The sequence below is a fragment of the Triturus cristatus genome, chromosome 1_1 (genome assembly GCF_964204655.1).
Source record: "Triturus cristatus chromosome 1_1, aTriCri1.1, whole genome shotgun sequence".
In the NCBI taxonomy this organism is placed as follows: domain Eukaryota; kingdom Metazoa; phylum Chordata; class Amphibia; order Caudata; family Salamandridae; genus Triturus; species Triturus cristatus.
The window spans coordinates 679,884,696-679,901,959 of NC_140579.1; the positions used below are offsets into that span (position 1 = coordinate 679,884,696).

The following is a 17,264-nucleotide window of genomic DNA, read 5'->3' on the forward strand; positions in this document are numbered from 1 at the left end:
CAAATTTCCATTGATCCAACCATCCCAACACATTTACCTCTTTTTTTGAAACATATAGTTTGACATTTGCCACTCTGTGTTTGAAATGTAAGCAAACAGAAAAAAAAACAATCATGTCAATCCTTGTACCACAAAAACTCTCAGCAACAATGTCTGGCTCTTCCAATGTGTCTAACGGCAAAACATTTACCAATAATGACATGTAATACTCATGAGATATGATGGTCCAAGGGTAACCTGAATCTACCATAAGAAAAATATCTACATCGCAAACTTGAAAAGTACATTTAGGAGGACTTATGTGCTTTGGAACATCCCCCACTATAGATGCAACAAAACCATGCTCTTGGACTGTATTAATACAGGTGTTGTCTTCTTCTGAAATTGTTGAAACTGGACCCCTGCTTTTGGAATTGTGCACGTCTGTCTCTACACATATTGCTAAAATGTCCAATCCTATTGCAGATTTTACACTCTCTCTTCAATGCTGGACAACCTGGATAAGAAGCAAAATGGTTTTTGTTCCCACATCTGAAACACATTCCCTGGTTAACAGCTCCTTCAAATTGTCTTGGAACATATTGCTTGGCTTTGTTAAAATTTTGCTTTCCCCAATTTTGTGTTGCGTTCTGTTTTGTAGCTTTATAACGGACTGCACATATTTCTTCTTCTGTCGTTTTTTTATCAGAGCATTTTTTAATAGTATCCATCCATAGATCCGACTGTTCTTGCGCTTTAGCTGTTGCAATAGTTTCATTCAAATTTGGATCACCCATTACCCATAACTTGTCTTGAGTTTTCTTACACTTGACATGAACTATTATTTGGTCACGTATCATCTCATCTGACATGTTTCCAAAATTACAATGCATGCTCAATGACCTTAACGAAGTTAGAAAATCATCAAATGATTCCTCCTCTTTCTGTTTCCTGGTGTAAAATTTAAATCGGTTTAGAGCTATGCTAATGGTTGGTTTGAATCTTTTTTCTAATCGTGCCAACGCTTCTGTGTAGACGTTCATTGAATCACCACTTGCATTTGGAATATTAATTTGAGGAAGTGACCTAAAAATAACTTGCCCTTCTGAGCCCAGACAATGTAACAGAATGCTTTTGTTTCTTTCTGAACCCATCCTTTCACCATCAATAGCTTTCATGTAGTTTAAAAACTCTTCTTTCCACCTTGGCCATGGCATGGGTGGATCTCCTTTAACTTGTAGACATTTTGCAGGCGGATCAAATTGCATTTTAATTTTTGCTATTACTTCCTTACTTTTACACAAACTCTGGTAGTATGATAAATGTACAATAAAATTGAAAACGGATATACCAGTAACAAAACAAATGACTTGTGGTGCTAAATTAACCCACAGTTCGTATAACCTTTTGAAATTTTTGAGAAGAAAATAACCTGAGCAACGAACCAATAAAGTACTTACTTCCCCCAACACACGCGTTGCTTTCACCTCAATTTCTGGCCTTAAACACGTTCGTTTACTCCTTTGCGCATTAACGCGTTGGTTGTTGTGGGCGTTGCTTAGCAACCGAACCTTGTGCGTGTGACATCACGAACGCGCATTCATCACTACGTGCGTGATGATCATGGCAGAAATGGAAGGTTGAGGACGACGCTATGACAAAGTAAGATTCTCTTTCCCTTTAAAAGAAAACACGATGAAAGTATTCTTTGCCAACTGTGCGAGCGAAGTCCTCAAATTTAATGTCAGGCTATGCGGCACAACCGCCAATCATCTCCAACGATCACGGCTGCAGTGCGTTGTACGCTCGATGCCTTCACCCTGTAAAGGGGAAGTATGTACTTCCTCCACTTAAAACGAAAAACGCTGAATGTTCGAGGTCTATACCTCTTTTAAACGGCAAAATTCACACAAATCCCAGGAAGTAGTTGATAAACCACCGTAATACATCCAAATTTTTCCGATGTAAACGTAGATGTCACACTTCTCCCGTTGTCTTTGCGCGAACACCTGGAAATTGTTGCCAAACAGACGTAAATGCATCCAACATCCGTATGGCAATTTTTGATGAACTGTATAAATCTTCTTAAAACGCTGTAAATCGCCGAAAAATGGTCCAACCACTGAATTACTCTGTGCTGCTCAGTGGTTTCCCGTCGTCGCCAATGTTGAAATGATAGCTCTTCAAATGTAGTATGATTAATAATAGTAGTTTATTGGCAGCACATTCAAAATCCATCCAGCAGCTACAGATAACCAACAATTCACCTCCAACAGTTATTCTCCCAACACAGGTCTCTAACTAGAATGTGGAACCCTACTGAAAACATCACATGTCGCATGCAGTGGCATGCGACACAGAACCTGACTTAAAGATACATGCACCTAGTAATACAGCATGTAACAGTTATATTTGTCTAACAGGCATAAACAGGGGCATAACGAAACTTGAGGGGGCCCCCCTGCAAAGCACATGGAGGGGGCCCCCCCCCCTCGGCAGCCCGGCCCACCACCTACCACTTTGCCCCACCACCCAAAAATCTGGTATATTTTGATTTGAAACCTCCAACATTTAATAAAATGCTTCTATATTGTCTTGACCCAAAGTTCTAATGAGAAAGTGGGAAACCCTCTTAATATATAAGCTACGCCATTTGTAACAATACTGTCATGAGCAGATTATTTAACTGAGAGAGTAATCAGAACAATGCCAAGGAGAGGTCCTTTTGTCTCCGGAACAGCAGCAATCAGAACAATGCCAAGGAGCGATCCTATTGTCTCAGGAACTGCCTTTGGATGAAGATCAAAGAACAACTATGAAGGATCTGAATTAGAATTGACATTGATAGACAATAACTTGAAACTTTGAAAGACAAGCCCAAACCTGCAATTCCATAGACTCGACTGACAATTTACATGAGAAGAACACAAGATATAACTCAGTATCCTCCGAATTCCAAGAGAAATACACTAGTGAATTATCAAAATGCCACACCCTTGCGACTGTTTAGGTCTGTCCATGATAATAACTGAGGAAGCAATTTCAATTTCCCCCATCATGTCTTTATTAGTAAGCAGGACAAAACAGGCAGGCAAACGAGGCTGAGGATGAAAACTGTTTGGATGCTTCAGAACATTGATGCAGATGTTTGTCTGTTTGAAATTATAATTTCTGAAGTATAAACAATGCTACATACAAGATTTAAGACACACGTATTACAGACGAGTGCAAGCAACTCCATAAATAACACCGCATGTAGAATAAAAACAAACCATATCAGCAAGTACCTAATGACAGAATCTATCCAAACTGTAGTTGGTAAAGCAAAAGAAAAGTGCAAATACTTCCAAAACTGCATAATAAAGCAATCACAAGTCCAGCAATATACAAAAATCAAGCATGTTTTGTAAAACAATCCAACTTTCTTGCATCAAGGTGAAAATACTTTCAAAGTGCATGAGAAAAACAAGTCCAGCAGTATGCAAAAATGAAGCCAAGTTAGTCAAACAATTCTCCGTTTGGTGCGTGCATAAAGGCACATATATTTCAAAGAACTGGTAAACAATAACAACTATAGCACCATACAATAATCAAACTGGTTTAGACTAACAATTCCCTTTTTGAAGGCTAAAATATTTCAAAGTGACTGGCAAAACAGTAACAAGTACAGCAGCAAGCAGCTTACAAAAATCAAACCACTTTAGTCAACAAATGCCCTTTTGGTTTGTGCACGAAGGTGCAAATATTTCAAAGTGACTGGTAAATCAATAACAAGTACAGCAAGTAGCAGCATACCTAAGTCAAACCTATTTAGTAAAACTAATTCCCCTTCTGTTTGTGCATAAATATTTCAAAGTACCTGATCAAGCAATACAATTTAGCAGCATAAACATCAAACCCGTCCAGTCAAACAATGCCCCTTTTATTTGTGCATAAAGGTGCCGGAGCCCATTTTGCCCATGCCTTAAAACGTCTCTGGATGGCATCTGCCTTTTAATGGTTGCAACAATCTCCCATCCAGTAATGGCAGCTTAAGAGGCAGCAATTGTGACCTGGGGAAAGTAAAGGAGGCCCTGGCAAGAGGTGATCCCAAGGATATGGCTCCACAAACATGATACATGGCAGAGCACTTGGAATCAGGCCTGGGCCCTGGCATGTGGAACAGGAGCTGAGAATTTACTGCTCGTGAAGGGAAGTGTGAGGGAAGATAGCAGCCCATCACAAAATGGTGGGCATGTAAATGGAAGTAACAGGGTGGCCAGAGACAGTCCTGCAGGCAAAGGGGCACCAAAACCCACGCACCTAAATAATTTGAAACAATGTCTTTCAGCCCCTCACGTAGGTTCGCGAAAAAGCGAAGGCATGTACATTTTAGTTAGAAGCATCCAAATCTGCTCAAGCGGCAAATGATTTCAAACATACAGTAGCTAGTTGTAGGCTTGCTTTTAAAATTTGTGCACACATCATTTTTCCAATACACTCCATTCCCATATAACAGCTCTCCGTCTGAGCAAGTCTATATTGAAGTGTTTTAGGATGTTCAGAGTAAAGCTGGAGATGATGACGTGGTTAGTTGTTAAAGGGAAAAGTAAGGTTCCGATCACCTTCCTTTCTCTTTTGCTGATGAAGGCAATAGAATTTTAGAAGGGAGTAAAGCATACTATATTAAGGGGTTGGTTATGCAGAGTGATGGACACATCCTTTTTTTTCCACAGAGAGGTTATTGTGAAGATGAATTCCTGATCTTCAAAAATGGAAATGAATATTGTACATTCGGTGAACAATTAACATCAATACTGGGAGGAGTAAGAGACTTATGTGCCCTCACATTATAAACTCTGTGGTCTACAAAAAATATACAACTCGTTATTTTCAACATGGTTGACAATTCTGTATTAGCATAGCAGTGTGCTAAAAAAAATCAAAGTCCATATTCAACTCCGTGAGCTTTCACTCATGGTTCAAAACGAGGGAAGTACTATATAATGTCCAGAGGTAGACATATCTATACTATGGAGATCAAATGGGTGTGGCACTGAGGGTGGCACAGGTCCCCCTAGTGCCACACCCATTTGTGCCCATTCACGGATTGGCTTTTCCCCTTGCTTCCCCAGTGGCCATCACTGACCTAAGCCTCAGATAACAATTCAGGAAAGTGAGAACTAAAGTCCTGAGTTGGCTGGGGAATTGAAACCAGAGGTGCAACTGTACCACGAACTTCAGGGGGGCTACCACTCCCAGCCAGGGAAGGCCCTAGCACTGGTCGCACATGGTGCAAGTCTTTTTTGGTGCCCCCTCCCACATTTCCTCCTTCTCCATGAATTCCCTCACTACCACTAACCAACAATGCACCTCATCTCACTATAGCACCTTTCTGACAAACATTTCATTTTTTCATAGCACTACTCACACTCAGTTCTGTGATCTGCATGGTGCACGTTCTTTGTAGCAGGCACATTAACCCTCTGCACTTTGTGGGTGGCAGGAGTGCCCATGTGAGTGCACACGGAGCGATGCAACAGTGTGAGAGTAGGGTAAGAGGCATGACTGCCGGATGAGTGAGGTGACCATATGAATTTGGGTGCGGATGTAAGTGCAGAGTGGGACGAATGAATGCATGGTTAGTGATGGGCTTGCTTGAGTGAGATTGCAGATTGAGCAGTGAGGGGGACGGGTCAGTGAAAGGTGAGTAGTGTGCTTGTGTGACTGCAGGGTGAGGTACAGGGTGAACAGCGCAAGTGCATTGTGAGTGCAGAGTGATCACTGTGAGTGCAGGGGGAGCAAGTGAATGGTGTGAATGCATGGTGATCAGTGTGAGTGCATTGTGATCGCTGTGAGTGCAGGGTAAGCAGGTGAATGGTGTGAATGCATGGTGGTCAGTGTGAGTGTATTGTGAGTGCAGGGTGAGTGTAAAAGTGAAGGGCAAGAATGAGGAGTGAGTTGTCTGAATGCAGGGTGCATTCCCATACACTTAAAGAAACTCAGCATGTTATTGACGGCAGCGTAGGGTTTCAGATATAAGTTAAACTATTGCTATTATGGCATTAATAGGGATCGAGGGTGTGGGAAATAAATAATGTGCTGATTCTTCAGCAAACTTCCAGTCTTATCATTAGGGTTGCCAGCTCATTATTTTGATGGCCCAGACTGAATTATCTGTGCATATTTAGAACAGCAAATATAAATAGAAAGAACTTTTAATTGTGCTCTAGGGCTGCCTGAATGATCCATGACTGATAATTAAAGGGAACAAATACAGAAAAGTCACATTACAAATGAATACATACTTTTTTATTTATAACCAGGGCACTAGTCCTAAAAAATGAAGTGGGGGGGGACTAACCTAGTTAATCAGTATGTAAGTGACATCATGGCATGCGACATCACGGTGCGTGACATCACGGTGAATGACATCACGGTGCGTGACAGAACAGGAAGTGGCATCATAAGAAGTGACATCAGATCTTAAGCCCTCACATATATGTTTAACATGTCTATCATGAGTACATTAAAGCACATTTCCAGTATACAGGGAATCCCTCCTGATTTAGGCAGAAGATTTGCACTTTTGTAAGCTACACATAAAACAGTGTTGCCTTTTGTCAGCGTAAACTTATTCTACCCATAGTGCTTTACAAGAAAAAATAGTGATATTTAAATTATTACAACGCCTCCTCAGGGTTAGTAAGCACTATATAAATGCTATTTATTTTATGTTAATACTTGGAAAGATCAACACATCTGACCTTCTTACAGTGCATGCATATCTCCTAAACAGAGCCTGAACAAAGTGAAAAGCTGCCTCTCTTAAGTATATGTGAAGTGCTAACAAGGTGTGAGCCTTTGTTCCCCCTCTGCTAAATTTGCCTCTAGGTGTGAGGCTTCTGAATGCTGCCAGCCAGGAGACTCCAACAAAAGGAGGCCTGATGACACCTCAGATTGGACCTTTGTTTTGGGCCCAGCAGGAGTCTGAACTAAGAAAGCCCTGGCACTGCATACTATGAAACCGAGCTCTGCTGTGGTGCCTTCAGGAGGCCAGCATCTGTCTACAAGGTGAATGGGAGGCAGAAGCCCCAACACAAAGGATGTTTTGCCAAATACAACTTCAGAAAGGTGTTTTCACCTTTAAAGACGCAAAATAATGCAGTATTCTCTGGGAAGGCCATCAAAAGAGAGCCAGGTGGTGCTTTGCTTTGACGGACCTCCGCTGCAAAAGACAACGGCCTACTTAAAGCCAAGCCCATAGAAATCACTGGAGTGATACTGACCGAAACCCCTGGGTGACAACATTCGGTAAACAGTTACTACGTCACAACTCCTCACTGGCTTCTTCTTGCATACACTGATAAAAACACTTCAGTCTTCGCCAGAACCTGCCCGCAATTGAGGGGTATCGGGGATCACGTCTAGAAGACTCCAATGATGCGCATAATTGAAAAACATGAAGATTGATGTGACCCTGCCCCACCCCCTCTGGAAACAAGTCCGACCACATCACAGCCTTTAGATTCATTCAGAGGCTGCTTGTGTACTCTGGTGCACCCAGCCAGCAGCAGCGCGCGTGGATCCGTGGGTGCTAGGCCCCAGCCTCTTTCCTTTTGAACCACCTGCTGGGTGGATGTCATCTGTGTACTTTTAGACTGTCCATCCACATAGTAGGCCTTTTTTACTCCAACCAAAGGAAGCAAATGTCTGTTTTAAGGGGGTGGGGTTTGTGCAGACCCTGTGGAACGCTCTCATTCCTTTTGGGAGAAGTAAAGTACCACTTTAATCGGCTGGAAGCAGTGCTTTAAACGGGCAGATACTGTCGGGACGGGAACCTCTTTAATTCGAAATGGAGAGAACCTGCACTTCTCGGGCACTGCTAAAATGCATTTAACGGAAAGTACTGGCACTTTTCAGTTTTTGAACGGCTGACAGGCATTCGATAGAAGCCTCGCGCCCCAGGTGGAGATTACCTTTAACAGAGACGTTGTGATTCAGCAGAAGCACGAGACCACGTACATCCAAGCGGCAACTCGGGGGCTAGCAATAGTTAAATTATGACCGCAGCCCCACAGTCCCTCGGTCATCTTGGGAATGCCTCACCTCCTCACGCGCACTTTTAATTGCTCAATGCGCATGACAAAGTTTACCGGGGCACACACCCCCCACTGCGGGGGCCTGTGTTACGCCCCTGCCACAAAGGCTTGTTATTGATGGTCTTTTGGAGGCCTGTGAAATACGTTGACTGAGTGTGAGGCGTCAGCCCCAGCCCAGCCTATGACAATTCAAGTAGTGCGTCTGTCCTAGAAGCTGCACATCCCGGACCACGGGCGTAGGGGGATGGCTAAAAGCCTTTCAGCCTAATGGGCGTTGTGAGCCGTTACCACCAAAGTAGATCAGCAGTAATTTACTGAATCCCTGAGAAGATGAAGGAAGTAGCAGAGTATCAAATTTATTTAGTCCATGGGTGTGCCCACAGTGTGTCAATAGGTAACTAAAGTAGACGAGTCTATGTGGATAAATATCCATAGCAAAGTAAAAGATGTAGGACGTGTGAGTGTCAGCCGGTATCTGTATTGAAAGAGGTGGAGGAGAACTAGAAAAGGAAACGCTGACAGGTCTAAGTAAATGACAAAAGGATTAGGAGATGCTAAATTAAAAAAAAAAAGCACAAATAACTTCTACCTAGAAGAATGCCAAAGAAAAGTAGAAAAACTACTTAAAGGAATGTTAGCACAGGGAAGGAAGAAGCAGTGGTAATAATGGTAGGATACAGCAATATGGTGAGGAGCAGGAACCCCATGGTGGTCTGTGAAGATAAAGATATACAGGTGAAGGCCTGAGTAAAACCCTAAACAGAGAACTTACTGAAAAAGTGTAGATTAAAGTGGCGTAATAACATCCATGCAGTATAAAGTGGAAAGCAACCATTCGAATGTTAGCTCTTAAAGTATCAGACATACTTCATAAACATATGACGTCCATATATGCTGTCTGCCGTGCGCACCATTTAATTCATGAAAGCAGAGGGCAGGCTTGCTGGCTGAGTGAGGGGGCTCCTGCCTGCCCTGGTGCACGCCCACGCCTCCCCCAACCCACCGCTTGCGCGCACCATTTAAATTAATCAGGAGGCCGTGCGCACCATGGCCGTGCGTGCGCACCATTTAATCCATGAAAGAGCGAAGCTTGCTAATGCTTGCTCCACTGAGTGTCGTGAGGAGGCCCCTGGAGCACGGGTGCCTGTGCTACGCAACTGCAGAGTGCACAGGCATAGAGTGGAGTGGTGCAGAGCAGAGAGGTGTAAAGTGGAGTGGTGCAGAGAAGAGTGCAGTGATGCAATGTAAAGTGGAGTGGCATAGTTGGCAGTGGTGTGGAGTGGTGCAGAGTAGAGTAGAGTGGGGTAACATGGAGTAAGTATGGTATGGTAGTGTACTGCCTTTACAGACAACACATCTCCAGTTAAAATGACTATTATATTTGCACTCACGTACAGTTTTAATGAAAAAAGCATACAGTGCACAAACAATGAATGGAAATGTCATCACCTAGTGTATCTATTTGATCATCAGCACATTTCATTTATGACATTTAGATTTAGTTGCGTGATGGAAAAAAAATAACATTGTACAGCCTTCCTCAGGCACTTCTACAGAGCCAGCATGATTGTCACTTAAATTCTCCACTTTGAAGTCAGAGAAAGAAAAATAAACACTACACTCCCTGATAGACACAGCCTGACATTTTGCCTCTGTCTTTGAATGCACAGCAAATGTGACAAGCTAAGAACAATTTTTAAAGGGCTGTTTACAGAAAGCGAGCTGTGAAAGAATACATCAAACAATGCTTGGGCAATGGGAGGGGCGAACTTGAACTGGACGGCCTAAAGCAATTAAAGCCAGTACATGGAAAGCCAGAAAATGTGAGTTGCAAACCACAAAGCCAATGGTATGCAATTGCGTAATACATTCCTAGGTCAACTTTCCGAATATCCCCAAGATGTCTTTAACAAACAAGACTGCTGCACTGTCTGGTAGGCTGCGACCTTAAAACTCCATGCACATTCTAGTTACCTCAGAATAAAGCTGCCTCAGTGCTCTTCAGTATATTTGTTTAGCAGGAACTTCTGCATGTCGGCCTTATTTTCACATCATTGTGGGGAAGAATAAGAGTTTCTAATTTTGTGAATATTATTTTACTGGGAATAGCTTTTTTTGAAATACTGCCTGTCCTACCGTAATATTTCTGAAAGAAACTGTTTTCAAAATGTATCTTATTTGTTTTCGACAGCTGAATATCTCTGACATTTTCATGTAAATGTAATATGGGGTTCTGCGCGAAAACACCCTAAAACTGTGCAAAACCTACCTTTCTATTCACAGATATAACTGGTAAATGTGCTTTAAAGTTCTTTAAAAAGCATCACTTTACCCTGTAAAACACAGACTAGCAGACTAGTATACATTGTGTAGTATCTCTTATAGGGTCTGTTGATGGTCCATTGTGAGATCATGTACAATGCTGTAAATATTACAACTTCCTAGCTATTACATGTTGAAATATGTGCTGTAAAATGCACCCTTTGCAGCACCTCTACCAATTGTCTGGTTCTCACATAGCACACACTTGCTATGCACAGTAGTGGAGCTGTAAGAAAACAATTGCCAGAGCTGCTGTTGGTTCCCAGTCCGTCCTTATTTATCTCTTCCCATTCCCCTTTCTTCCAGGTGTGTGTGTTTGCACCACTGTGTTGGCTTCACGTAGGTGAAAATGGGTAGAAGTGGGAGATTGGGTCCACATCCTTTCTGCAGGATCACAGACATCACCAATGGTTAGTGTATTTGATTTTATAGACCAGCTCTGCACACTTTGTGGCCCATTTTCATTCTCTGATAAGGATATACCTTTTACATAATTGTACTCAAATTCCATAGTGAGTGGCTCCATTCGCTTTATTACATTTGCAGCTTTTTAACTAACTTGGTTTGGAGCTTTACATTCTTAATATGATTACTCTATTGCTGTTGAACTGCATCATTTTCTCTGGCAGTGTCTGCTGCTTAGGCTCAACTATGCACCTTGAACAAAGGACGCCTTACTGAAGCTCGGTTAAATCTGAGGGTTTGATTGCTTGTAGCCCTGTCAAGTGTCACGCAGTCAGAGTAATGCAAACTGAACAATCTCCCCGCATCACCGCATTTATGTGAATTATCACCAACGTAAGTTGCTCTTTAAAATCTCAGTCTGATCACTGGGGTGTTTCAGGAAAGCTGGAGTAAGGCCCTTCACACGTTAACTTTCCTGCTCTAACTGTTAGCATTTAGCTGTCGCTTCCAGGGGCAAGGAGGTGGGTTTCATGCTGATAGGAGACATTGTGTCCAATCTGCTGTCAAAAGTCGATATCTTGTCTGTGTCAGCCCAGCATCCCACTTCTGCAGATTCAGCCCAAGAGCTCAACTGACTGACATCTAACAATGTAACAGACTTAACAGTATTGACAGTTTGACATGGATATCTCATGTTGGACACTATGAGCCATTCCTGGGCACAGCTATTCAACCAGTGTCTCTTTCCATGCTGTGGCATTTAAACTCAAAACTGTAATTGCAAAAATGAAACGACATGTCCCAGAATGCAGAGTGATTTTGCCCGCCCCACAGAAGAGGCAGAAGGATGCACAACTACATGTATCATAGCACAAACAAAAGAAATGGACTCTCAAGGATTTATCAGACACATTGGTGACACATGATCCTTAGCCTGTAATGTGACAATTAGATATATGTGTGTTTTACTACTGATATCTCGCCCAAAACATGAATGTACAAAAGTATTGGTTATTTTAGTTTTTTGATTTCTAAACGTTGGTTTCCTTCTCACGCGTGACATGTTGTTAGTGACATCAAGCACACAGGTGATGGGAAGAATGCTTTCAAATAGTCTAACCGCTGGCAATTACTTAAGCTGGCATTCCAACTCATCTTTTCTTGCCCTCCATATGACCTGAGATTACGCCCAGCCCTATGTAAATCAGCCTTGGTCCTCTCTAATAGGAACCGTCTAGCGGTAACTGCCAAGCCAGGTCCCCTCCGAACCGGAGCACAAACAACCCAGGACCCGCTTTCTGCCTAATTCAGCATCTTCTATCGGAAGCAGCTTGGTTCCAGTGGCACATTGAGCACAGGACCTGCGTCTGGGCATACCCATGGTCACTTAGGGCATTACGTAAAACACTGAAAAGGTGATAGGATGATTGCATGCAAATAGTCCGAATTGTCTGAAACACCAGAGGATGCAGGGCTGAGAGTCCAGTGGGGAACAACACAGTGCAGAAACTTTTAATAGGCAGATGATGAAGATAGTCACCAGGAAATTGTTGCTGGCAGGGGAGTCCTGATGTGACAACAGGCCACAGACCAGGCAAGATGCCTACAAACGGTGGGGCGTAGCCCTCTGATAGTCGGTACTTCCTTTTTGAAGTAGGACATTCGTAAGTGTGATACAGTGGGCCTCTCAGACATTTGGGCCCAAGTGCCACCACACCTGGGGAGCGCAAATGCCCCTGGCTTTACTTGTAAATGAAGATAGCCTGAAAGCATCACTGGCACATTTCCGGGCTGTCTTCATTTACATGGAGCAGATGAAGTATAAAAAAACGTGTTGGGAATGTCATGCTTAGTACCACGGGGAGAGGGTTAGTGAGTGTGGAGATGAGGTCAAAGAGATAGCTAAAAAGAACAAAATATTATGCATTCTGTTGATTTCACTTTCAGTTCACTCCATATGAAATAACAGGTACACACCTTAAATGAAAAATAAATGCAAGTTTAACTAATGGATGGAAAATGTGCTGTTTTAGTTATTGAAGCTCAGTTGAATATTGTGATCACTACAGATGTCTGTGTGTGATCAGCGAGTCACAAAATTAAATCCTGATTGGTGCAATGAGGAATAGAGATTTATGTATTTAGTTATACTACTATGAAGTTCGATTGTTTACAATAAAACAAGAGCTATACAAATATATACTTTTGTAATAAGTAAGCAGACTGTATCTACTGCAAACAGTTTTTTGAGTGCCCATTAAAAGCACACGCTACAGAACTCCGCTGATACCATCTTCATATTACCTCTCATAAGGGATTATTTTTCACCATGATGCTTCAAGTGACTCCATTAATTAAAGTCTATACTGGCTCTAAAGCAGCCTTTACATTTGGCGATTAACCAATTTAAAACATTTAAATTTCTTTCAGGTAGCAGGCACCCTGGTGAGAAGGCATGATTCTTCTTTAACTTTTAATCCCTCTCTGTGCTTCACATCACAGGAGCCATTCCACCCTGCCCTACTATGAAGATGTATCTGCGGCCAATATTCCTTGGTAGCACTGCGCATAGAACAAGGCCCAAGCAACCAGGTGAGGGGGGCTAGCCTTTTTTTTTTTTTTATACACACAGTGGCAGAAGTCTGTTTTGGGCATCAGGCCTAGGAGTGACCTTGGGGAATGGTCAAAGTAGACTGTGATTTGCAGTCGGTATCGTTGGTGCTGCTGCTGCATAGTTTCGGTTGTTTTGATGTCCTTCCTTTCTTGCATTAAGAGACCAGTGTATACCTGCGGTGCCAGTGTTGCTTTTGGCCTCAGAGCAAAGGCCAAAGAGGAGGGTAAAATTGAAACAGAGGAGACACCTTGGTTTGGGCATCAGAGAGATGAGAGGGAGAAGGATAGTGTGAAATCTGGCAGATGACGTTAACAAAGGGGATAGGAGACAGCCTACTTTGCAAGGCTGTGGCCATCATTAGTGAAACAGGCGCAGTGGAACTGGAGCCCACTGCAGCACAGTTATGAATTTTTTACTTTGAAAAGGGGAATAGGAAGGTGTGAAAGAAGGAGAGGAGATGGACTGCAGCTATAGCACAGCAGCTATAATTAGTGCATCAGCTGCAGTTGTATTGGGACCCAGGAGTGCAAGGGACTCACAGCAACCCAACTACAGGGAGTAGAGTTTTTGGTCAATTCTGTTGTTGTTTGATGCAGTTGCACTTTTATAAGTCTTACATTTATTGTGGATTATGAGCAACAGAAAGGCATCCCTCAAAAGATCCTATAATCCCCACCCCCTGCAAGGAGCCATGTCCCTTCCAATCTTTGCCATAACGTTTCGGAGTGGGCCCAACTTCAAATCATTTTTCTTAAGGGGGGCTCAGTGCAAAAAAAATTGTCGACCTCTGGTCTAGGCAGTCTATGTTGCTCGGGATTTACGCTGTTTGTGGTTTGTAATGACTTGTCAGTCATAGTCTAACACACAAGACCTGGAAATGTCACACATTGGTGCACTGCAAACATGGAAATGCCACACACAAGCAGACTGGCAACTTGGCAGAAATATCTTTGAGCCTTGTGATACCTCATTCAATGCTCACTTGAAGACTATGAGAATATCTCAAACACCAACTCTTTGGCTTTTGTCTCACATTCTGGAATACAGAAATGAAGGGTTGTCCTGTTGCTGCTCATGATATTCATGATCTGCTTGTGTGACAGAGGACTGTGTTGTGGAGTGAGACTTACATGACTTCTACCAATCTGTTTTCAGCATCCTTTTGATGCATTGTTGTTTTTATGGGATCTCACTCTGTTTCCTCCAGTTTAAAGACCATTTTTTATTTATTTATTAAGGAGTTTTATATAGCGCTAGCCAGACCCGAAGGTATCGGAGCGCTTTACAACACTTTGTAAAAAGGAAAACACAAATTATAGCTGTGAAACCGCAGGATGCAGATGAGGACTTTGCGCATTGTATAACGATACAGGGAAGGTTTCATAGTCTCGTAATAGTGATCACAGTTGTGCAGGCCACGCAACCTTCCGATCCAGGGGAATGGTGGGGAGGAGTCGGTCTAGGTGTGAGGTAGAGGTCTTGGTTAAAAAGTGTCATAGTGTAGTGATGTGCACGATTGTGAGTTTGTGTTTCAATCTATCCATTTGGGAAGTAACGATTGAGGTAGAGGTCTTTAAGCTGCCTTTTGAATTTTAGAAAGGAGGGTATCATCCTGATATGGACTGGGATGGAGTTCCAAATTTTGGGCGCACTTCCAGAGAAGGATCTGGCTGCAGTTTTTTGTTTGCGGGTTTTCGGCGGGATGAGTAGTAGAGTATTGGAGCTCCTGAGGCTCCTTGTCTGACTGGCCTTCGTGAGTTTGGAGGCCAGGTAGGCGGGTTTCCCAGTGTGTAGGGCTTTGTGCGTGAGACAGGCAGTTCTGAAACTGCCTCTTAAATCAACTGGGAGCCATTTCAACTCTCTGAGTGCGGGCAAGATATGGTTGTATTTTTTATTCAGGTGACCATTCTTGCAGCTGCATTAACAGTTGATCGGAGGGGAGCTAGGTGAGATTTTGATGTACCCATGAAGGTAGCATTCCCGTAGTCTAATCTGGAAAGTACCAGGGATTGAGTTGCTAGTTTGAGGTCGTTGGTTCGGATGAAGGGTTTTATCTTATTGAGTAGTTTCAGGTTGAGGAAAGCGCTCTTAGCAGTGTTCTTGATGTATTTGTCCATGCTTAGTTTAGGGTCCAGGGTGATTCCCAGCGATTTGACGTAGTCGGCCAGGGAGAGATTGTTGTTGAGAGCATCAATTGCTTTAAGCCATTCTGCAACTTGCGGGTTCTCCGTTTTGTTGGAAATGAGGAGGATTTCCGTTTTGTCTTGATTCAATTTCAGGTGGTTTAGAGAGAGCCAGTGTTGGACTTCTCTAAGAGTGTCATTGAGTCTCTGGATGTCTTCGATGGAGGAGGTTTCAAGATAAATCTGGGTGTCGTCCGCATAAAGGTGGAAGGGAATGTTGGATGATTTGAGTATGGTAGTGAGGGGTTCCATGTATATGTTGAAAAGTTGCGGGAGAGGACTGATCCTTGGGGGATGCCTCTGTTGACAGGATGAAGGTCTGACGAGAAGTTTTTGATTTTGACTTGAGAGCGATTATGGAGAAAGGAGCCGAACCAGCTTAAGACCACCTCTTCAGCCCCTAGCCCTTCTTGGCGTACCTTAATGAGTAGTTGATGGTCGACCGTATCGAAGGCTGCTGATAGGTCTAGGAGGATTAGTAAGGAGCATTTGTCTTTATCGAGGGACTTGTGCATCTCATCTACGATATTAAGGATCGCTGTCTCTGTGCTGCATCCTTTTCTGAAGCCCGATTGGTGGGGGTCCAGGAGGTTGATGTTGTCCATGTGTTGCGTCAATTGAAGGAGAACGCATTTTTCCATTGTCTTGGCCAGGAGAGGGAGGTTGGAGATGGGTCTGTAGTTGTTCAGATCCTTGGTGTCCAGGCCTGGTTTTTTCAGTAAAGGAGTGACTTGGCCAACTTTGAGACCGTCCGGAATGACTCCAGAGCTCAGGAAGCTGTTTATGATTCTGGTCCAGAGCAGTGCTAGGAAGAATTTTAGTTTCTTGGCCAGTTGGGCAGGAATTGGGTCCAAGGCATGTGAGGAGGGTTTAGAGGTGGAGATCAGTTTGACTATCTCTATTTCAGAGACAGGGTTGGATGATTTCCACTGATTGGGGGGTGATTGGGTGTGTTGCCATCTGCTCTTGGGGCCGGGCTCCTATGAACGAGGTTGTGGTTGGAGATCAAGGATTGGTTAGGAGCAGTGCTGTGTGGGAAACAACATTTACATTGCGGATTTTACTCCGCGATGCAAACATAACGCGGTCGTTACAACGACCGTGTGTTCACAAATCACTACCTTTACAACGCAAGTCGTTACAACGACTTGCGCTAGATGGCGCTCTACGATAAGGAATAGTATGATTTACTATTCCAACACTTTCCCAAGTGTTGTACACACTGGAGTTGGAATAGTAAGTCATACTATTCCTAAGTCCAGTGCGCCATCTAGCACAAGTCGTTGCAGCGACTTCTGTTGTAAAGGTAGTGCATTGTGAAAATGCGGTTGTTGTAACAACAGCGTTGTTTGCATCGCGGAGTAAAATCCGCTATGTAAAGAGATATAATCCTGTGTGGGAAACAATGTTTACATCATGGATTTTACTCCGTGATGCAAACACAACATGGTCGTTACAACGACCGCGTTATCACAACGCACTACCTTTACAACGCAAGTCGTTACAACGACTTGCACTAGATGGCGCTCTAGGATAAGGAATAGTATGATTTACAATTCCAACATTTTCCCTAGTGTTGCACACACTGGAGTTGAAATAGTAAATCATACTATTCCTAAGTCCAGTGTGCCATCTAGCGCAAGTCGTTGTAGCGACTTGCGTTGTAAAGGTAGTAGGTTG

The 17,264-nt window shown here is 43.1% G+C and overlaps 1 protein-coding gene across 1 annotated transcript in view; it reads left to right on the forward strand.

The window, feature by feature from the left end:
* The window catches only part of LOC146870880 (uncharacterized), a 179,506-nt gene that overhangs the window by 133,927 nt on the left and 28,315 nt on the right, over window positions 1-17,264 (forward strand). Inside the window, exons 2-3 of the mRNA XM_085647074.1 lie at window positions 10,689-10,792; window positions 13,290-13,379. Coding sequence (XP_085503200.1) covers window positions 10,732-10,792; window positions 13,290-13,379 — 151 coding nt within the window. The 5' untranslated portion in view covers window positions 10,689-10,731. The remainder of the gene's footprint in view (window positions 1-10,688; window positions 10,793-13,289; window positions 13,380-17,264) is intronic.